The 24,012-nt window shown below is 36.4% G+C and overlaps 1 protein-coding gene across 4 annotated transcripts in view; it reads left to right on the top strand.

Annotated features, from left to right (window-relative positions):
• LOC133657551 (ATP-dependent RNA helicase DDX51-like) overlaps nucleotides 1–24,012 on the top strand; it is a 47,968-nt gene that overhangs the window by 16,099 nt on the left and 7,857 nt on the right. For 3 of the 4 annotated variants that reach the window (XM_062059011.1, XM_062059013.1, XM_062059010.1), the window contains 13 exons: nucleotides 266–406; nucleotides 2,110–2,250; nucleotides 7,911–7,964; nucleotides 11,503–11,666; nucleotides 11,773–11,923; nucleotides 12,013–12,158; nucleotides 14,668–14,739; nucleotides 14,934–15,040; nucleotides 15,118–15,226; nucleotides 15,321–15,466; nucleotides 20,408–20,597; nucleotides 20,688–20,803; nucleotides 20,891–21,007. In XM_062059011.1, coding sequence (XP_061914995.1) covers nucleotides 266–406; nucleotides 2,110–2,250; nucleotides 7,911–7,964; nucleotides 11,503–11,666; nucleotides 11,773–11,923; nucleotides 12,013–12,158; nucleotides 14,668–14,739; nucleotides 14,934–15,040; nucleotides 15,118–15,226; nucleotides 15,321–15,466; nucleotides 20,408–20,597; nucleotides 20,688–20,803; nucleotides 20,891–21,007 — 1,654 coding nt within the window. The remainder of the gene's footprint in view (nucleotides 1–265; nucleotides 407–2,109; nucleotides 2,251–7,910; nucleotides 7,965–11,502; nucleotides 11,667–11,772; nucleotides 11,924–12,012; nucleotides 12,159–14,667; nucleotides 14,740–14,933; nucleotides 15,041–15,117; nucleotides 15,227–15,320; nucleotides 15,467–20,407; nucleotides 20,598–20,687; nucleotides 20,804–20,890; nucleotides 21,008–24,012) is intronic. The other variant, XM_062059012.1, reaches the window with a different exon arrangement.

Here is a 24,012-nt window from a genome sequence, read left to right as displayed (position 1 = left end):
ATCTTTGCCTGTTTGTCTTTTTTTCTTTCCACTTTTTTTCTAAATTATGCATTTTCATAGTGAAATAACAATTAAGACCGGCAGTATATTAAATGTATACGTTTTTACAATTACATTGGTTTTACTTTAAACAATTTATGTTGTCATTAACTTGCTTTACCTTTTAACTTGAATTTGGCCCAGCTGTAAACTGGGTCCATATTATTGTTTTAATCTTAATACATGTTCTTACTACTCTATGACATTCTGCATATGTAATTTTCAGGAAGAGCAGCTAAAAGCCCTTCAGATGCTCCTGTCACTGTAAATGAGACAAAAGATGAAAGGACAGAATATAAAATCCAAAAAGAGGACACCAAGAAGACTTCTGTTCCATCTGGAAATGAAAAGCATAATTGTCCGTCAGGTATGTTTTAATTTTTATGTGATTCATTCTTTAAATACCAGAATTTCCTTTGAAGTCGACAATGTGTGAACTAAATTTTCATGTTGACATATCTTTAAGTAGAGTCTTCAATCAAATATATAAACATGCTAGCTTTTACAAAAAAAACTTTACTTAAAAAATTATGAATATCTCCATATCAACAGGAACAACTGAATGAAAGTTGTAAAGTGCTTTGGCAGTGTTTTAGATTTTTAGATTTCTGATTCGTTCCATTTGCTGTAAATAAAAAAAGGGATTCAACCCAAACAGGTAATCCGGTCATCATGCAGAAGCCCAATGACCCCCTTTCGATCACTCTTACTCATTCGCTCACCTTCCGTGGGCAGGACGAAGTAAAGTATTTATCCAATGATTGTATAGTTTGGCTGCAGCACTGGAATGCTACAACATCAATGAAAAAAAGTTGCGCCAACTGTCGCCAAAGTAGCTGATTCTGAACAAAAGTTAAGCATTTTAACACGTTTGGCCAATGAAATGCAAACACGAAAGAACATATTTGACCATTTTTTTTTATATTTTGGGGGAAGCTGAACTTGCAATCCTTAGCAATCGCCACTGTTGTATATCTGGCATCACATATTAGAACAGGGGTCGGCAACCCAAAAAGTTGAAATAGCCATATTGGACCGAAAATACATAAAAAATTGGTCTGGAGGCGCAAAAAATTAAAAGCCTTATATAAGTGTTATAATGAAGGCAACAAATGATGCAAGTGTCGAGTAGTTATAATAGCCTACTCTCAAAATGACTGTGTTGCAGGCTGACTCAAATCTTAGTTGACAGAAATGTTGAAATGTAATATTTATTCGACACATTTTTACAACCTTGGAAATTGTTATTAAAACAGAGTCTTCTCAGATGATTAGATAACTTCTGGAAATGACTGACTTAGAATGGCCAATGGTATACATTTGTGTGTCCAAGTTAAAGGAAACAAACTTTTGTTAATGTATTTATTACAATCTTTGCAAGCTGGGTAACGTTTGCTGTGGTCTATAACGGCACACAATATATCTCTTTCTGAAATATACCAGAATAACCGGTAATATTGGTATACCCCCCAGCCCTTGGACATGCATTAAAAAGCATTAAATTAGATTTGCTAAAACCTGCAAAAACCCTGTTGGAGACTTTACTTGTGTTAAGAAAGTAGCTGAAAATGAGCTTCCCCTACATGAAAGACCAGCAGTCCACACTGTTGATTACATCCATTACATATGGTATGTACAGTATGAAGTCAAGACATAGCTCCATATATTTGCCTGTTTGTCCTTTTCTTCTTTCCGCTTTTTTTCTATATTATGCACCCGATGGCTTCAGCTTTCTTTTTTCCATGTTTTGTTGACCCAATTATCATCCCCACACCTCAACTAGCATTCAAGGCTAAATCAACTGATATTGACTCACATTTTCGCTTGTTTTTGTTCATATGTTGGTAGTGCAATAACATGTTTGAGACCTGCAGTATATTGAATATATACATTTTCATTATTACATTTGTTTTACTATAAACAATTTCTGTTGTCATTAACTTGCTTTACCTTTTAACTTGAATTTAGCCCAGCTGTAAACTGGGTCCATATTCTTGTTAATTGTATTATTGTTTTAATCTTAATACATGTTCTTACTACTCTATGACATTCTGCATATGTCATTTTCAGGAAGAGCAGTTAAAGGCCCTTCAGATGCTCCTGTCACTGTAAAAGAGACAAAAGGTGAAAGGACAGAATATCAAATCCAAAAAGAGGACAATAAGAAGACTTCTGTTCCATCTGGAAATGAAAAGCAGAATTGTCCGTCAGGTATGTTTTGATTTTTATGTGTTTCATTCTTTAAATACCAGAATTTCCTTCGAAGTCGATAATGTGTGAACTAAATTTTCATGTTGACATATCTTTATAGCTGTGACTTAACCAGGTCTAAATTTTCATTTTTGCTTATTTTATTCATCCATTTTTCTTTTCAGTGTCATTTTCAATTGTTTTTCTGTATTTGTTTTCTCCTCTTTTATCCATTCAATATCCTCTATCAATATGGTTTGAGTTTATTAGACTGTTTACACTGCATGGGGTTTCCCCCAGCTTGAATTCTGCATGGCTAGGGGTGTGGTCAATGAGGCGTCATCATTTCATTTGTTATTATATATTAATGCTAAAACATTTTTACAAATATTTACAAACAAGTCTGTCTGCGTTGTTAGTATTTAGTATTGACATATTTTTGTCGCATTGCTTTGCTCTATTTTTATTATTGTTATTGTACAATGTAACAGGCTGTATACCAGTGGCAGCTGCTGGTCTTCTGCTGGGAAGTTATTTTTTAGCTACTCTTTAAACATGAGTATAGTCTTCAATTAAATATATAAACATGCTAGCTTTTCCAAAAAAAAAACTTTACTTAAAAATTTATAAATATCTCCTTATCAACAGGAACAACAGAATGAAAGTTGTAAAATGCTTTGGCAGTGTTTTAGATTTTTAGATTTCTGATTCGTTCCTTTTGCTGTAAATAAAAAAAGGGATTCAACCCAAACAGGTCATCCGGTCATCATGCAGAACCCTTTCGATCACTCTTACTCATTCGCTCAACGTCCGTGGGCAGGACAAAGTTGAGTATTTATCCAATGATTGTATAGTTTGGCTGCAGCACTGGAATGCTACAACATCAATGAAAAAAAGTTGCGCCAACTGTCGCCAAAGTAGCTGATTCTGAACAAAAGTTAAGCATTTTAACCCATTTAGCCAATGAAATGCAAACACGAAAGAACATATTTGACAATTTTTTTTATATTTTGGGGGAAGCTAAACTTGCAATCTTTAGCAATCGCCACTGCTGTATATCTGGCATCACATGTTAGAACAGGGGTCAGCAACCCAAAAAGTAAAAGAGCCATATTGGACCGAAAATACCAAAATATTTGGTCTGGAGTCCCTAAAAATTAAAAGCCTTATATAAGTGTTTTTATGAAGGCAACACATGATGTAAGTGTCGATTACCCATAGTTATAATAGCCTACTATCAATATGACTGTGTTGCAGGCTGACGCAAATCTTAGTTGACAGAAATGTTGAAATGTAATATTTATTTAACACATTTTTGCAACCTTGAAAATTATTATTAAAACGGAGGCTTCACAGATAATGAGATAACTTCTGGAAATTACTGGCTTAGAATGGCCAAAGGTAGAGATGTGTGTGTCCAAGTTAAAGGAAACGGTCTTCTTTTAATGGATTTATTACAATCTTTGCAAGCTGGGTAGCCTTTTTTGTGGTCTATAACGGCACACAATATATCTCTTTCTGAAATATACCGGTATAACCGGTAATATTGGCATGCCCCCCCAAGTCCTTGGACATGCATTAAAAGGCATTACATTAGATTTGCTGAAACCTGCAAAAACCCTGTTGGAGACTATACTTGTATTTAGAAAGTACAGGTAGCTGAAAATGAGCTTCCCCTACATGAAAGACCAGCAGTCCACACTGTTGATTACATCCATTACTTATGGTACGTACAGTATGAAGTCAAGACATAGCTCCATATATTTGCCTGTTTGTCCTTTTCTTCTTTCCACTTTTTTTTCTATATTATGCACCCGATGGCTTCAGCTTTCTTTTTTCCATGTTTTGTTGACCCAATTATCATCCCCACACCTCAACTAGCATTCAAGGCTAAATCAACTGATATTGACTCACATTTTCGCTTGTTTTTGTTCACATGTTGGTAGTGAAATAACATGTTTGAGACCTGCAGTATATTGAATATATACATGTTCACAACTACATTTGTTTTACTATAAACAATTTCTGTTGTCATTAACTTGCTTTACCTTTTAACTTGAATTTAGCCCAGCTGTAAACTGGGTCCATATTCTTGTTAATTGTATTTTTGTTTTAGTCTTAATTAGACCTGTGAATCTTTGGGTGTCCCACGATTCGATTCAATATCGATTCTTGGGGTCACGATTCGATTCAAAATCGATTTTTTTTTTTTCAATTCAACACGATTCTCGATTCAAAAACGATTTTTTTTCCCGATTCAAAACAATTCTCTATTCATTCAATACATAGGATTTCAGCAGGATCTACCCCAGTCTGCTGACATGCAAGCAGAGTTGTAGATTTTTGTAAAAAGCTTTTATAACTGTAAAGGACAATATTTTATCAACTGATTGCAATAATGTAAATTTGTTTTAACTATTAAATGAACCAAAAATATGACTTATTTTATCTTTGTGAAAATATTGGACACAGTGTGTTGTCAAACCTATGAGATGCGATGCAAGTGTAAGCCACTGTGACACTATTGTTCTTTTTAATCACTGCTATGTTGAAATTAGGGCTGCAACAACTAATCGATTAAAATCGATTATTAAAATAGTTGCCGATTAATTTAGTCATCGATTCGTTGGATCTATGCTATGTGCATGCGCAGAGTTTTTTTTATTTTTTTATTTTAATAATTAATTAATTTATTTATTTTTTAAATAAACCTTTATTTATAAACTGCAACATTTACAAACAGCTGAGAAACAATAATCAAAATAAGTATGGTGCCAGTACCGTATTTCCTTGAATAGCCGCAGGGGCGCTAATTAATTTAAAACCTCTTCTCACTCCTGCGGTTACCAAAACCATGCGGAATGAGCAAGCATGCTCTAATTATTTTAAAACCTCTTCTCACTCCGGCGCATACCTTATCATGAAAAGCACATTTAATAAAAAAAAACGTTATTATGATCTTACCTTTACTTGTAAATGGGTCCATGTGCAGCTGCTTCTGATCAAAGGCAGTCTTTCTCATCTTTCTTCAATTTTAAAAGTCTCTGGAGATATTCCTTTAATTATTACCTCCTGCTTCGATTGAAAGTCCAGTTTAGAAAACGGTTTTATTTTAGATATGTAATCCTCCATGGTAAAAGTGCAAGCAAACAATTGCTGCATGCTTGCTGCTTGTTGTCTTCTTCTGCAGTACCTGTCTCCTGCAGTACTGGTAGTCGCAAGAAGGATCACTAGCGCCCTCTACCACCAGGAGGCGGGAGTCATTTAATGAGTCATATTTGACCCGGCGGAAGTGCCAAGCATGCGCTAATTATTTTGCGAAACGAATTTGACCCGGCTGTAATTCTAGGCAGGCGAATACTATATTCCCGGCGCCAATTCAAGGAAATACGGTATGCTGTTTTTTTTCAATAAAATACTGGATAGGATAGAAATGTAGTTTGTCTCTTTTATCCGATTATTAATCGATTAATCAAATTAATAATCGACAGATTAATCGATTATCAAATTAATCGTTAGTTGCAGCCCTAGTTGAAATTGTAACTAATATTGATGCTGTTGTTGATAATATTCATTTTTGTTTCACTACTTTTGGTTTGTTCTGTGTCGTGTTTGTGTCTCCTCTCAATTGCTCGGTTTTTTGCAGTTCTGAGTGTTGCTGGGTCAAGTTTGGTTTTGGAATTGGATTGCATTGTTATGGTATTGCTGTGTATTGTTTTGTTGGATTGATTAATTAAAAAAAAAAAAAATAGTAATATATATATATATATTTTTTTTTGCTCAACTACCAATTTACAATTAAAGTTAGCTTATTTGATTACCAATGGCAATTAAGACCGCAAGGCAAGCCCAGCTTCTCCGAAAATGTCAAAAAATAAATAATAAAAAAATAATAATAAATATGTTCGTTCGTTGATTGACAAAAAGTGGGCTAGAATGCCAACTTTTGTTCAGAATAATCTACTTTCACGACCGCTGACGCGACTTTCTTCTCATTCATTGTGGTAGCATCACAGTGCATTTAACAATGTTGAAGCGGAGTGTCTATTGCAGGGATGGACAAACTATGGCCCGTTAGTCTTTTTAATCCAACCCGCCAAATATTATAACAGAAATAAGCAAAGATCTGTTTTGAGAATTGCCACAGCAAAACTGATACTAAACTTTGGCGCACTGGCAAAAAACGTTGATCAACAACTCTTCTCCCACTAAAACAGAATGTAAGTGTTAACCCCGTAATACCATTTTTATGTTTCTTTGATGTTCTGATATGATATTGTTGAAAATAGACTTATTATGATTAAATAGCCCATGTTTTAGAAGTCTACTCTGAGTTCCAACCGATATGATATGCTTTGAAATGCATCACGTGCTTGCCCGGCCCGTTTGTCAAATTTTAAAAGCCAATGTGGCTCCTGAGCCAAAAAGTTTGCCCACACCTGTGGTCTATTGACTTTAATGGGTAATGTGGAAACAGAGTGGGTCGACAGCCATTGGATACATTCTCTGCTTTTTCCCGCCCGTTGGACACTGATTTTTTTCCATAGATTTTGAAAGTTTCATTACATTATTCCAGGTTCATATGGAGAATTTTACAAGCCTTTGTAAAATCGAGCATGTTTATAAATATGTTTATAAATTTTAGCTGTTATTGGACAGGTTTTCCGCGGGTCATTAAAAAGCATTACTTAATTAAGTGAATTTTGTAAGTAATGCATTAAATGGCACTAAAATAATTAAAGGGGCCCCTAATATGCAAAACCTTTTCTCACCTATTGGTAACTGTCTTTGTATATTTGGGATCTGCATAAGTCCCAAATTTAAAATCAAACCGTGGAGGCTAACGTAGATATTTATTTAACAAGCTTGCCTTCCTTTATACTTCTAAGATTCCAAACGAGCCGTTTGGAATTTTCCCCAAGTTATGGCTGCGCGGTATACACGGTATGACTGTAGAAACGGTATAAATTTGGCCACGATACAGATTTGTGCTCTCCCGTCATACCGTTGATGACGTCATCGCACCTGCCTCTATGTGAAATTGGCGGGGAAGAAGGAGCAGGTCAAAAAAAATGGTGCTACATCCGTAATTGGTACATGGTTCGGCTTTAAAAAGTCAGATGTTGAGCAGAAAAATTTCATTAAAATTAATTTATACAATCCTAGGACTGGGCAAATAGTGGTATTGGTATTTGGTTCGAGTTTATTTTGAACATGCACATAATTACAACATGATAGCATCACTTCAGGTATAACCTGTAATATTGGTATACCCCCCAGCCCTAGGACACGGGCAATACGTTTGTTTTAGGTTGCATTAAAAAGCATTAAATTAGATTTGCTGAACCCTGCAAAAACTCTGTTGGAGAATTTACCTGTGTTTAGTGAGTAGCTGAAAATGAGCTAAACCAACTGATATTGACTCACATTTTCGCTTGGTTTTGGTCACATGTTCGTAGTGAAATAACATGTTTGAGATCTGCAATATATTGAATGTATACATTTTCACAACTACATTGGATTTTACTTTAAACAATTTCTGTTGTCATGAACTTGCTTTACCTTGTAATGTGAATTTAGCTCAACGCTAAACTGGGTCCATATTATTGTTAATTGTGTTATTGTTTTATTTTAATACATGTTCTTACTACTCTATCATATTGTGCATATGTCATTTTCAGGAAGTGCAGTTAATAGCCCTTCAGTTGGATATGAAAAGCAGAATTGTCCGTCAGGTATGTTTTGATTTTTATGTGTTTCATTCTTTAAATACCAGAATTTCCTTTGAACTTAATTTTCATGCTGACATATCTTTCTAGCTGTTACTTTACCAGCTCTAAATGTTCATTTTTGCTTACATTGATGCCATTTTCTTTTCAATGTCATTTTAAATAGTTTCTTTAATTGTTTTCTCCTCATTTATCTATTCAAATTCCTCTATCAATATGGTTTGTGTTTATTAGATTATGTTTACACTGCACAGGGTTTCCCCCAGCTTAAAATCTGTGGGGCGTGGTTAATGTGACGTAATCATATAATTTGCATAATTGTTGATGAAGAATAAATATTAATGCTATAAATAATTTACATGCATTTAAAAACAAGTTTGTGTTAAGACTAAGTAGTAGGTTGTTGTCGTTTTGCTCTATTTTTATAATTGTTATTATTGTACACCAGTGACAGCTGCTGGTCTTTCAAATAGGGGAAGCTCTTTAAACATGAGCACATGAGTACTGAAAAAAAGTCCTCCTTTCTGTCCAATACCACATGAAAGTGGTTGGTTTTTGGCATCTTATTTGTCCAGCTTCCGTACTCTTTTGTATACAGTACACACTTTACAAGAAATACATTGGCGGCAAACTCCGTAGCTTGCTAGCTTGTGCACGCCAGCTTTCTGAGACTCTTATTTTGTTAGTGCAGGCAGGATGAAGCAGAGCTTTTATTGTGCAACTGTGCAGTCGGTCTTTGGAGTTTTGACGACAGGTACGGCGCCAGAGTCTGTTGAAATAAAAAGTGTTTCTCGCTTTCCTGTCGGTAATTTTTTCTTAATGAGCTGGCAGCAGCCAGCGTCATCTCAGAAGACCCTCGGGTGCCGTGAATGTCAATCAAGTGACGAAAGTGACGTCATAGTGAAGATTTATGATCGCTCATTTTTAGGACTATTTTTTTAATGCCTGGCTGGCGATCAACTGACACACCCTCCGTGATCGACCAGTAGCTCGCGATCGACGTAATGAGCACCCTTGCTTTACATCATGTGTTGCCTTCATTATAACACTTATATACCGGTAAGTGTCTATTAGTTATAATAGCCTACTATCAAAATTAGTATGTGTCGCAGGCTGACGCAAATCTTCGTTGACAGAAATGTTGAATTCTATTCCACACATTTTTACAACCTTGGAAATTATTGGTAAAACAGAGGCTTCTCAGAGGGTGAGATGACTGGCTTAGAATGGCCAAAGGTATAGATGTGTGTCTCCAAGTTTAAGGAAACGGCAGGCTGTCTATTGCTGATGGGTTTATTACAATCTTTGCAATCTGGGTATCGTTTGCTGTGGTCTATAACGGCACACAATCAGAAATGCAGCCAATATTACATACAGATAATATGTCATATATATGTCAAATACTGTACACCTACAGGCATAATAATGCATGCTTTGAGTACCTTGAAGGTAGAAAAGCGCTATACAAGTATAACCCATTTATCATTTATTTATCATTTTTTCTAAATGAAGAAAAGAAATACACATAGACATAGCAATTTATCGATGCCGGCAAAGTTATCAAATTAATTTTCATTTATCATTTCATTAATTGACTGTTGGCCCAGGCCTACAATTGTATGAAATTGTTTAAGCCTATCTCGTTTGAATTAGTCTTAAGTATGATTTTTTTTTAAACACTTTCATGTGGTCTACATAACATGTAATGGTGGTTCTTTGATCAAAATTATGCATAGATTATGTTTTACAGACCATCTTCAAGCCGCTATCTAAAATTCTCTTCAGAATGCCCCGTTTTGTGGACGGTCTTATTTACGTGCCTCTACTTCGACGGCATCTTCTCCCCGTCATCTTTGTTGTAATTTTTAGCGATTCCATAGCGAGTCCGCTGACAGATATAAGTCCGAACTATATGCTACTTTGTATTAGAAATAACAACAGCAGAGAATTCATGTCCATGTATAAGCCAGTCTGCCCCAAATCAAAAGAGGATAGCGAAAAAGGAGTGTATCGACTACACGGCAGACTATAAAGGCAGGCTTGCGCAAAGTTCTTTGAATTAATCAGCTGAACTGATATCCCAGTATTTTAGGCCCAATGGCGATATAGGATATATATCGGTATCTTAAACAAAACGCTCAAGGTTGCCTAAGTGTTTTATGGCTAAATAATCAGTGTTGAAAGTACTCAGATGACTTTTTGTTGTAAAGTAACGTAACATGTTGCTTATTCTTATAAAGTAGTTAGTTAGCCGTTACTATGTCAAAGCAGTTTTTGTTAATTTTGTTAATTAACGTTAGGTTTATACCCTCAGGCTTGTGTGCGGGGATAGATGACGCTTCTAATTGCCTACTGCGACGAAGGCCGCTGGCTGTTTAGTTAGAAAATGCGCTTCAGCCACCCATCAGCTGCACTAGTTGGTCTGCACAAGCTATGGGGAGAGGCACTTTCAAGCTGAGGATTCGCTGAATATTTGACACACCTAGCAGCAGAGAGGAGCTATACGCTAGCTACTGTGCTAAGTTCATAACAGAAGTGAACAACATAAACAGATGAGATTAGTGATAAAGTCGTTACAAGGAGAGATATACTTTCTCAAACAAAGTGGTGTATGCGTAAATAAAGCTGTAGTCACTCACCGATAGCCAATTGCAGTCAGCGTCCAAAGCATTGCATCACTCGGGAGTCGAGAAGTCGGGACTGTAGCCACCATATTCTGTAAAAAAAGTCTGTTGTGTTGCATCGCTGTGCGTCAAAGAAGCCTATGTAAACGCACAAGGAGCGAGGTTGAGCCAAAGAGAATGTCCTGTGCTGAGCCCGTCAGGCGCAGAGAAGAGCAAACGGCCGTAACAAAGGCATGCAAGATATTGGTATGGCGGTATTGTCTTAAATATATATTCTGAAATATACCGGTACAACCTGTAATATTGGTATACCACCCAGCCTTAGGACATTGCCATTAAGTTTGTTTTAGGTTGCATTAAAAAGCATTAAATTAAAAATTGCTGATACCTGCAAGAACCCTGTTGGAGACTTTACTTGTATTTAGAGAGTAGCTGAAAATGAGCTTCCCCTACATGAAAGACCAGCAGTCCCCACTGTTGATTACATCCATTACATATGGTATTTACAGTATTAAGTGAAGACATAGCTCCATATCTTTGCCTGTATACCCTTTTCTTCTTTCCAATTTTTTCCATATTATGCACCCGATGGCTTCAGCTTTCTAATTTTTCCATGTTTTGTTGACCCAATCATCATCCTCACACCTCAAAAAGCATTCAAGGCTAAACCAACTGATATTGACTCACATTTTTGCTTTTTTTTGTTCACGTTTGTAGTGAAATCACTTGTTTGAGACCTGCAGTATATTGAATATATACATTTTCACAATTACCTTGGATTTACTTTAAACAATTTATGTTGTTATTAACTTTTTTCTTTTATCTTGAATTCAGCCCAGCTGTAAACAGGTCCAAATTATTATTATTGTTTTAATTTTAATACATGTTCATACTACTCTAGCACATTCTGCATATGTCAGTTTCAGGAAGTGCAGTTAATAGCCCTTCAGATGCTCCTGTCACTGTAAAAGAGACAAAAGATGCAAGGACAGAATATCAAATCCAAAAAGAGGACACAAAGAAGACTTCTGTTCCATCTGGGTTCATGCTTTTGGGAGGATATGAGAACAAACGAGTCAATAAGGTAAATTGGCGCAAAAGTAAAGCGTTTTTCCCTTCATGTCCCTTTACCATCTGTTAAATTGCCTTTAAGTTTACCCGAGTACAATGATTGTTTTATTGGTTCACAGGTGGAAAGAGTCTTGCCTCAGTGGCTTGCTAAACCTGACGTTTTTCACAGAGACATTAAAAGCAAACTGCTGCCTATCTCTGACATCGGAGGATTGTCTGCGCCGCTGCTAAACAGCCTAGAGAAAAATGGAATTGAGCATTTCTTTCCAGGTGATAGCAAATTTAAGAATGAATGAATGGAGAGTGTGTGCATGATGATACTTTACACAAAAATGGCTAATTTGACTTTTTTCTTACAGTACAAGCAGAGGTTATCCCAGCCATCTTGGAGAGTACGCATCATGGGGCGCTGATTGGACGAGCCGGCTTCAAGCCAAGAGATTTTTGTGTTTCTGCTCCAACAGGCAGTGGCAAAACGCTAGCTTACGTCATCCCTATTGTACAAGTGAGCTACCGACCATTTTCTTACTTCTACCATACAAAGTCACATTTATTTATAGTATAGACTAGTGACTTCACATATTTAGTGTTTAGGTGGCTGGAATAATTGTACATTTACTTTGGACTTTGTGAGGGGATCAAACGTGTTTATGCATTAAATTAGTCCGATTTCTGTAATAGTAAAGCTCTAAATAAGCATCTTACAACTCATGGAAACACCTTAATCCAGTGGTGTTCGGTTTTTGAAAATCCGCAGAACCTTATGAATGAACTCCGAGACATTCGAAAGTTATGTTTTCATGAGTCGCTGTCCGAAAATTCCTTCGAAAAAACTCTGAACGGACAGTCTTTATTTACTTCAGACCTCCATCTGGTCCGAGACTTTCTTGGTAACTAGTGCCATGTTTGTAGCGCAATCTAAGATTGTTTCTTGATGCTTGCTGCTATTTAACATCAGCATAGTCATTAGAAACATAATATTTGTAATCTGTGCCAGTATTACAGCAGACATCAGGTACAGTAGAGCTAAACTGTTTGATTTGTAAGGAGCCTCAGATGCCTAGTGGGACATCATAGGTCAACTGGAAAGGCAATATATTTATCTGCGCTAAAAGGAAATAAGCCCCCCCCCTATTTTTGAAATAGTTAGTTTAAAAAAACTAACTATTTGAAAAATGTGTTAAACTTCTAATACCGCTAGAAAGAACAGTCATTAAGTCATGTCCACACAAACACGGATACTTTAAAAACTTCTCTTCCGTGTTAAAAACGATCTCCTCTACGCAAGTGTGGATTCAAAACATTTTTTATACACAAAAATGCATTCAGCCACTGTCAGGCATGTAGTTTCCCAATAAGAAGCCTGTAAAAGCAGCTAAAGCTGAAATATTGTTACTATTATTGCAAGTAACCCTTGCAAACACAAACTTATTTTCTCGTTAATATTTTTTACCTTTGTAATTTGAAGGTTAATATCTTTTAATTATCTTAAATAAGTACATAAACCAACAACAAAAATAAAATGGGCTCTCAACGGCAAAAAAGGCACTTAAAGAATAAACATCTTGAAGTAATTTTTTTCCCTCATTTGGAAAAACTTAGTCGGGTGTTTTTTTTTTATTGCCCTTGTTGGTCACTGTAAATCCGGCATAATGGCTGGTTCGTTCGTGGTAATAAGGTCATGTTATTTATTCGTTTTGAAGCCATAATATTCCCAAAACCAGACATTTTTTTTGCAATCGTCTTTTTTCCTTTCAAATTTTGTTATCTTGCGGTGCTTCTCATGAGTGACTTTTTGGAAACTAGCAGTCTCCCCTCCACTCAACAATGTGGTTGACTGACAAGAGGATTTACACCGCTCATTTCGTTTCTGCTATTGAAGGAACGCGCTGCAGTGCTGAAAGCGATGTACGGAGTGAAAACTCTTGTACCCTGTTTGGAAGGAAGAAACGAGGAAAACAAACACACACTAACATGGCAATTTATTGATGCTGGTAAAGTTAGTGGGTTTATTTTTGAGTCCTGATCTGTACTTTGACAATAGATTAAAGAAGTAATTGTTGTAAATCAGATGGTGTGTTAAATTTTGTGGCATTTTTTTAACACAGTGAAATCGTCAGTGCACAACATCTAAGCAAAAGCCAAGACTCCTATTGGCTCCTTTTTAAGTCATTTGGAGTTTGCCATCAAAGCCTTCCTGTATCCAGAGACTTACTCCCTGAGTTTGTAAACAATATCAAAAAGTACCAAAAAGGGTTTTCTAATAATAACAAGAAAAAGATCATTATCGATCTAATTACTTTAGTATTTATACATTGATACCATACTAGGTATCAATAGTATCGACATTTGGATCAATCCCCCAAACTTTACATTGAAGCTTTAGCTTTTAGCTTCCTGCTGCCCACTGCTCCCCAAGGGGATGGGTCAAATGCAGAGGACAAATTTCACCACACCTAGTGTGTGTGTGACAATCATTGGTACTTTAACTTTAACTGTATTGTCCTGCTCGTGTGCGTGCGTGCAGCATGCCCTTTCCTTGAGTCCTGCAGTGATAATGATATGTGAAATAAACCAAAGTTTTTTTTGTTTGTGTGTTGGCGATGATAAGTATCGTAGAAGCTTCTAGACAACTAGCTTGTTACAGCTTGCTCTCAAATTCTGCTTGGTGTTCTAGCAAGCTATGCTTCCCTCCTGGAATCCACGCACACAACCTCCTGCATGGGTGTAACAACAATCTGAGACTCAAGTATGAAAGTAGTTGTCACTACAGTGAGATGCACTGCAGTTCATTAAATAAAATCTCTCAGCTGCTATCGAGATTATATTTATATACAATGTCTACACCAATTTGATTATTCGTCCTACTTTTTTGTTATCAGCGTGTTTATACAAAAAATACTAATTGCTTTCCTTTTCTAAAAGAATCTTCAAACTTCAATGTTTACTATCCTGTACAAATCTGGCACCAGAGTAAATATTAGGTGAATAACAATGATTTTCTCTTCCATCAGGTGCTGATGGAGAGGGTGGTGTGTGAAATACGTGTCTTGGCTGTGCTACCTACGAAAGAGTTGGCTGAACAGGTCCTAAATAGTGTTTTCATGTACTGGAAAATAATGTGGCTAACATGTTGCGTGCCTGTTAAGAAACGAATGTCAACATAATATGAATTATGCTATCTATGATTATTATATGATATGCTATCATAGAATTATGCTCCATAGAATTACAATAGAAGTGCTTTGTAGAAACTGTAACGGGCCTTTATTATGTCCAGGTTTGCAACGTTTTTTCGACATATGTTCTGGAAACCTCACTGAGCGTGGTCATGCTGGCAGGTCTGAAGTCCTTTGCAGCTGAGCAGAAGTTACTTTCTAAAATGAGGTGAGAGCGAACGCTGAATTGAAGAGTTGCTGAACGTTTCAAATTTCTGAAGATGTTTTTTTTCTTGATAATTCCAGATGTGGCCAGCGAAGGAGTTTGGCTGACATTGTTGTGGCCACTCCCGGTCGACTTGTTGAGCATATCAACCACAACTCAGACTTCTGCCTGGATCACCTCAGATTTCTTGTAAGTTCCCAAACTCAATTTGTTATATTTTCAAGCTACATCAAACCCATCCCTTGTGTCTTTTTTCTTTTTGATTTACCCTCATTTGGTATAGATAATTGATGAAGCAGACAGGATGATTGACAGCATGGATCATTTTTGGCTCAGTGAGGTAATGAAGGCAGTGTACAGGAAGACAAGTGGACCAGAGAAAATGTCCATCTTCACGAGAAGAGAACTCTCATATGTCACAGCTGCTTGGTAAGTCCTTTAAGCATGCATAGCTGACCTTATTACAATACCCCCACATTTCACAATATATATAATAAAAGTCTCCAAATTAGTATACAAATAGGTTGGGCCTGAAATCCATATCGCGATATTCAGGTGAAACTCAAAAACATTTTGAATGTCGTGCAAGTTTGTTCATGTCAGCAATTCAAATGTGAAACTAATATGTGATATAAACTCATTACATAAAAAGAAAAATATGGAGTGTTTCCCCTATATGTACCGTAATTTTCGGACTATAAGTCGCTCCGAAGTATAAGTCTCTCCGGAGTATAAGTCGCACTGGCCGAAAATGCATAATAAAGAAGGAAAAAAACATATATAAGTCGCACTAGAGTATAAGTCGCATTTTTTGAGGAAATGTATTTGATAAAACCCAACACCAAGAATAGACATTTGAAAGGCAATTTAAAATAAATGAACAGTGAACAACAGGATAAATAAGTGTACGTTATATGACTCATAAATAACCAACTGAGAACGTGCCTGGTATGTTAACGTAACATATTATGGTAAGAGTCATTCAAATAACTATAACATATAGAACATGCTATATGTTTACCAAACAATCTGTCACTCCTAATCGCTAAATCCCATGAAATCTTATACGTCTAGTCTCTTATGTGAATGAGCTAAATAATATTATTTGATATTTAAGGGTAATGTGTTAATAATTTCACACATAAGTCGCTCCTGAGTATAAGTCGCACCCCCTGCCAAACTATGAAAAAAACTGCGACTTATGGAAGAAAAATACGGTAGTTGATCGTGGCGCACCACCACGGAAAAATAAAAGCCGCCTCACCTTAAAAATGACGGTATTTTACGAGAAAACTAATGAATTGTATGAAAGGATATGTAGCACGTTATGTACGCAATATTGACTAGCGATGCACCAATAATTCGGCCACCGAAAAACTTTGTTCAACAGTAAGCCAGACACACGCAAGTGTCTGGAACCTCCCGCTTTGCCCACATCTTGTCTCTGGCGGCTTGGGCAGTGGGACAGCGACTCCTTCAACCAAGCCCCGCTTTGCATTGCAGCTTGACCGACCCAGCTCTAATAAGCGCGAAGATGTGTTACAACTTTTGTTCAGAAGCAGCTACTTTGGCTACAGCTGATGCAGCATTTTTCCATTGATTGTGGTAGCGTCACAGTACCACATTAAAAAGTGTTGAAGCCAAGCGTCCATTGCCTTCAATGAGGAAGCTTAAAGTGTGTTGTTCCACTCGAGTCAAACTAGACAATCTTTGGATAAATGCTAGGCTTTGTCCCGCCCACAGATGCCGAGCGAGTGAATTAGAGTGACTAAAAAGTGGGCACTGGTCTTCCACAAGATGATTGGATGATATGTCTTAGGAGGGAATCATTTTCTGATTCACAGCAAAATGAGCAATCTTGAAATATAAACCACTGCCACTACCATCAACTTTCATTCCGTTAATTAATGTGGAGGTCTGCTTTGTAAAATTTAGCTTGTTCATATCATATGTGTTTATTGGCGACTGTGCCCATGTTTAGAGAGTAACTGAAAAGTAGATTCACCTACTTAAAAGACTGTCACATTGACCACGCCCCCACCGCCACAAGAATATTGGCAAGCTGGGGGTAACCCTGATATCTCAAGCCTTTATTTGTTATACTTTTGATGATAATGGCTGCTGTGCTTTGGTCCAAATTTTGCATAGATTTACCGGTAGTTTTACAGACCATCTTCAAGCTGCTTTCTGACCATCTTTTCAGAATGCTTTTTTTTTGTAGGCGGTTTTATTTACATGACGCAGCCCTCCTTCATGCCAAGGCCTCTTCGACTGCGTCTCCACCCCTCAGCCATGTTGTAGTTTTTGCCGCTTCCATATCGAGTCTACTGAAAGAAGTTAGAACTATACGCTACTTTTATTAGAAATGGCAACAGCAGAGGATTTTAGCATGCATTTTCATGTACATGCTAGTCTGCCCCACAACGAGAGGATTGAGAAAAAGAAGGAACTACAGTGTCAGAGTACAACTGGATACAAATGGCGGACTTGCGCAAATCTCCTCGGGTAAACCTCTATCATACATGGAGATATTCGCTGCCCTAACTAAAGCATAATACTTCACAATTGTCTCAAATTCTTAACGGCTTGCCTTAATCAAGTTTGGAAGAAGGTAAAATTGTTTTATAAAAAGCTCTACCTTGCCTACGTGGTTTAATTGAACATTTCTGGGAATTATGGGGATCCCAAATACACAAAAACCAGTACCAACTGGTAAGAGATGTTGATTTTGCTTAATAGGACAGAGCCCTTTAAAGGTAGAATTGCATTATAAACTTTACCATACCTGGCCTGTAATAATATTTAACTATAGCAGATGGTCCTGAGTCAGGTTAAATAGCATAGTTACAATTATTTGCTGCAAAATATGGAGCTTCTGGTACAATAATTGATCATTTCCCATCTGGTAATCCGGCTCAGTGTAGGCAGTGACCAAATTACCCACATTTTATGGTGTGCACAAACACATCACAGCCCCCAGCATAGCAGCTGGTTTAGAACGGCCAAGCAACATCAGAGCTAATTTATTCATTCATGTGAGTGTGAATGTTGTCTGTCTATCTGTGTTGGCGCTGCGATGAGGTGGCGACTTGTCCAGGGTGTACGCCGCCTACCGCCCGAATGCAGCTGACATAGGCTCCAGAACCCCCCCGCGACCCCGAAAGGGTCAAGCGGTAGACAATGGATGGATGGATGGAAAGGTCTTCTACCCCAAAACACACTTCTCATCTTAAAGTAACTTAAAAGTAGATGTGTGCACTAATAACGTTTTGCCAATCCTCAGTTCAATTGTTGTATGTCTGTCTCCTTGGTTGAGGTTGATTTTTTATGTATTACAAGCATTCTCTTCAAACACTGACAAAACTTACCCAACTGCGCCTTTTTTCCGATTATCGGAGGAGCGGAGGCATGACATAATTGACGTGTGAGAGAGAGAGAGATAGAGAGAGGCAGGACGAAGAGGCAGAGGACACCTAATTACTGACGTGCCTCTGTTGTTGATTGTATAATTTACACATTGACAAACAGCTGTTAAATACAGAAAATTAACACGTTTTGCAAACTGCGAATGAGATGTCTTCTTCTGACACGGTACAGTGACTGCCGCGCCATGTTTTTTTTTTCTGTAAACAGGCCTCGCGCGCAGTATTATCATGGTGCTGAATTTCCCCCAGGGATCAATAAAGTACTTTCTATTCTATTCTATGACATCACAAATATGCAAAGGGAAAGGGAAGAGTCAGGCAGCAGCACGCGCCACAACAGATAAACTCGAAGATGATAAGCCTTAATTATTGTCTTATTTATTTCGTTGATTGTTTTCATTAAGATGTGACGTCATAATTGCCATTGCCAGTTGATAATTATCGGTCGCTGATATTATCATACATCTCTAGTAAATAATTAATTTCCTTTTAATTGGTGAAAATAACATTGATAGAGGGCAACTCGTTAGCCTTGCGGACATACCATCAATGATTGTGTGAGTTTGAAAGAGGCCAGTATTGATATGTATTAAATTTGGGAAGCCACCCCTTTAGCGGGCCAAACGAAATGGACATATTTTGCCTGCTAATACCACTTTTGGCTCCCCTGCTCTAGACTCCTATTACTGGAGGTGGGAATCTTTGGGCACCTCATGATTCGATTATGATTCAGGAGCTACAATTCAATTAAAAATCGATTATTGGTACATCTTTAATTTATGTATATTGATGCATTTTTACATTTCTGTTCGTTCCACTAAATTAGTGTTTTTAACTTGACAACGACTTGTCCAGGGTATACCCCGCCTTCCGCCCGATTGTAGCTGAGATAGGCTCCAGCGCCCCCCGTGACCCCGAAGGGAATAAGCGGTAGAAAATGGATGGATGGAACTTAAAAAAATAAAAATTCATTTGAAGTAAGAAACAGTTAAACTAATTCCCACATTTATTAAATTAATGGAAATGTGTGAAAAACTGGAACATGAGTGCCCAATAATAAAGGAGCTGGTTGGATCTCTCGGTGAGGTGGCTCGCTGCAGTCAGCCAAATTTTTAGAACAGTCTGCATTACTTCATTTACAATATATCGATTATCAGCGTTTACGAATCGATTCTATAATTGTACATGACAGAATTGCGATGCATCTAAAAAACGATTATTTCCCCATACCTCTTCTTATTACCGTAACCTACCTGCTAATTTCCTCTTTATTGCTGGTTACTATCCGCAGTAATGTGGTTCCAGCTAAACTTTCGTGAAATTGTACTCAGCACATATTCTGTTAGCGTGGCTTCTAGTCTCATCCTACCCCTTTGCTTCATGTTAAGCTATGATCATTTTCCCCCACTCCTTCTGCTTAGGATAAAAATTCAACTTCTTGGCTTACAAATATCTGAAAACCATGCCTCTACTCCAAATGGTTTGATGACGGCTTTACATTTACTTTAGGTATTACTTTTTAGATCTTGTGAAAATGATTCTGACCTGTTTAAATCTGAAAAAAATAACCTAAGATTTTAAATAATTTAATATGTACATGGTGTAGTTAAATAGGGCTGTTAAACGATATATTTAATTGCGATTAATCGTATTTTGTCCATAGTTAATAATTGCAAGTAGATCGAATTGTTCAATCTTTCATAAGTGCACCTTCGATAATTACAAATGTGTTTAATACTATCAACATGGGACTTGACAATTTGTTTGCTTTATGCAAATGTTTGTTTATTAAACATTATGCATTTTCAAACAGTTTAAAACCAACATTCTCTTTCACACATGCTTGCCACTTCTGACAGAGGCTTCTCACTTTAAAAACACAACGACTATAAAAGTTGTAATCTGTGACAGTTGATTAAGCACACCTCTGACTGTGTCTTTTTAGTTTGTCTCCTCCTCAAATGCCACTTCAGAAGCTGCTGTTCTCTGCAACACTCACCAAAAACCCAGAGAAACTGCAACAGCTGGGCCTTAACCAGCCCAGGCTTTTCAGTTCTGCAAGTTACAGCAACAATGCTCAGCCAGTTGTTGGCGGCCATAAACACGAGCCCTTTGATTTCCCCCCAGGACTGTCGGTAAGTCTTGTCGTGTCTGTTTAATAGAAGAGCAATCATAGAGTTGTGCTGAATTTGCCACTGAATAATGACTACCGGTATGTGTCGTAGGAGTTTTATGTGCCTTGTACGCTGAGCAAAAAGCCTCTCATCATCCTCCATTTCATCTTGAGACTGAAGCTCAGCCCCATTCTTTGTTTTGCCAATTCCAGAGAGACTGCTCACAGGTTGGAAAAAACAACACTGCACCGATCACAAGCCTATCAAATGCCATTTAATGTCTTAAGGGAATGTTTCTTTTTTGCACTACTCAGACTTTACCTGCTCATCAAGCTCTTTGGTGGCGTTCAAGTGGCAGAGTTTTCCTCCCGGCTGCCTCCCCACAAGAGAAAGGCAACACTGAAGGCATTTGAACAGAAAAAGATCCACCTGTAAGTATGCACCGCCAACTTTGTGAGGAGATGGATCAAATTGTGTGGTCTTGATTCAACATACATTCAACATTGCAAGGTGGAAAATACCATTATATGGTTTAGATCAGGGGTGTCAAACTCTTTTTAGCTCAGGGGCCGCATGGAGTAAAATCTGTGCTCACGCGGGCTAGACTATTCAAATAATAGCATTAAAACTAAAAAACGAAGACAACTTCAAAGATTGTTTTTTTTGTCTTACTTTAGCCAAAAATATAACAAACACATTCTGAAAATATTACAATAAAAATATAGAAAAAAATACCGGCAGCAGTAAAGTTTAGATCCATAAGGAAAGAAGAAAGTGAATGAATGTTTATAACTGAATACATTTACATATGCATAAAAAAAATGTTTTAATATAGTTTTTTTAATGAATTAAGTAACGTTTATGACAACCTTTTTCCAAAACACAATATAGAATGTGAGATATAACTGGATAATGCATGCATGTATTATTTGTTTTCAAAACGGTTACAAAAAAGTGGGACCCCATTTTTATGACTTGATGGGGTCCCTGGGACCCCATTTTGAAAATTCCTAGCGCCAACACTGATGGAGTATTGGTACGTGCAAAACAGCAGCAGGCGGCTGGGGCCTTCGGGCCGGTTCTTATACTAATCAAATATCATCCCGGGTCCATAGATAGTTCATTCCAGATCCGGCCCACAGGCTTTGACTTTGACACCACTGGTTTAGATGTTTATATTTTTGCATATTTGGTCTGTCCCTCGTCCTCATACAGGTGTATGTACTAAGTTATCTTAAGGTGCACAGTAATACTTCCTAATACGACTGAGTGTGGACAGATAACCTACTAAAACGGTTAGAATAAAAGTTTTTGCATTGACATGGCATACAGCCAGTGGTTCTCAGCACCAAAATCCCGTTGTTGTCAGGAATCAGATGATTTACTTAAAATACCAGTTGAGGGGAAAAACAAGTTGACTTTATATGCTGACTTTTTTTTCATTGTATCCATTCAACCGTATCCAAGTGTATTTACAATCCGCAAAGTATGTGAAAATACCGTCTAAACATCACAAAATGCCACAAATTTAGACGGCCATTTTGAATATTTTGCTTCAAATGTCTTTGGCAATTTCTGTAGATTCAGGTTCTGATGACGTCTCAATGGGAATGCTTTTGCACTCTGACCATGCCAGCAGATCAGTCATACTGGAAATATGCAACAAATAGAAAGAGTTGTACTATCTATTATTCACAATCTCTACATAAGACATGAACACACATGTTTTTCTTTATTATGCATTCAAAGTCATAAATAGATCAAATGTCCGCTAACAGTCAATGGGGTTTTTCTATTCCGCCCACAAAACCCTCTAAATAACAATCCAAAACCCGCCAACAATACTCTTTATACATATCGTGACCTGAATATTAACCCAATATTAACAATGTTATTATAAGTGCTAATGCAGACAAACTATTTTTAGCGGCGCATTGATAAGACAGCTAATTATAGTGCATGCTACACTATACTCAGAGAGACTGTAAATTATTAATCATGCCTTTCATCGGGATATTAAGAGGATTTAGCCATGAATGTATAAATTGTTCATCTGTGACATTCAATGTATACGCGGGGATGGAGAGAAACACAACAACCTTTTCCTTTTAGCCCTTTGTGTGGATTATGATTAATTCTTCATCTAAATGGGCCGATATGGACATATCAGTTGAAATCGCTGTGAGAGCAGACATTGTACAGTAAGTGATTACTGTATTTTATTGTGTGTATATCTTGTTCAGCACTTAGCAGTACTGCTACATGATGCTTAGTTTTTCCACTAAAGCTGGATCTGTTTAGCACACAGCTTCTAAAACTTGTAGCTCACCCTCCTTATATTCAGGATCAACAATACAAGGTTCTAGATCATCATTTGTACCAAGGTAATCATTGTTGGCTCTCACAAAGTCTGCTTGATTTGCATTGTTTTTGATGGGGAAGGGATCTGTGGTTCCTACTGCTACTTCACGGATCACGTGCCTGGCTGGCTCATTATCTCTCAAAATGACTCAGGAATCTCCGTGAGATTGATACTATTTCGATCGTATCTATTTCCTCGCAAACTTTGGAAGTCCTTCGGTGTTACAAATTATATATATATGTATATATATATATATATATATATATATATATATATATATATGTATATATATATATATATATATATATATATATATATATATATATATATATATATATATATATATATATATATATATATATATATATATATAATATATATATATATATATATAATATATATATATATATTATATATTAATTATATATTATTATATATATATGTATATATATATATATAATATATATATATGATATTAGCTTCAATATATATATATATACTATATATATATATATTATATTATATATTATATAATATATATATATATATAAAATATATATATATAATAATATATATATATAATATATATATATATTATATTATTATATATTATATATATTATATAATATAATATATAATATATATATATATATTGAAGCTAATATCATATATATATATATATATATATATATATATATATATATATATATATATATATATATATATATATATATATATATATATATATATATATATATATATATATATATATGATATTAGCTTCAATATAGAGCTAATTGTTTTTGTGTACAGCTCCACTAATGGACATTGGAGTGTTACTTTCAAAGGCAAAATTAAAGCATTGCTAGAAACATAATTTTGTATGGGACTTTATTGTATTATATGTATAGTACATGTTCCAAAAAGAAAAAAGCATAAAACACCACCAGAATTAGAGATATTACAAGTCAAAGTGATGAAGCTTAGTGTTACGCTCATTATTTGGTGTAACTAAACATTACCCTATAAGATGAAGGCAATTGCATTTTATTGATATTTGAAATGTACTCAATG

This window comes from Entelurus aequoreus, linkage group LG09, assembly GCF_033978785.1.
Source record: "Entelurus aequoreus isolate RoL-2023_Sb linkage group LG09, RoL_Eaeq_v1.1, whole genome shotgun sequence".
NCBI lineage: Eukaryota > Metazoa > Chordata > Actinopteri > Syngnathiformes > Syngnathidae > Entelurus > Entelurus aequoreus.
This window is presented reverse-complemented; position numbering and strand designations above follow the sequence as displayed.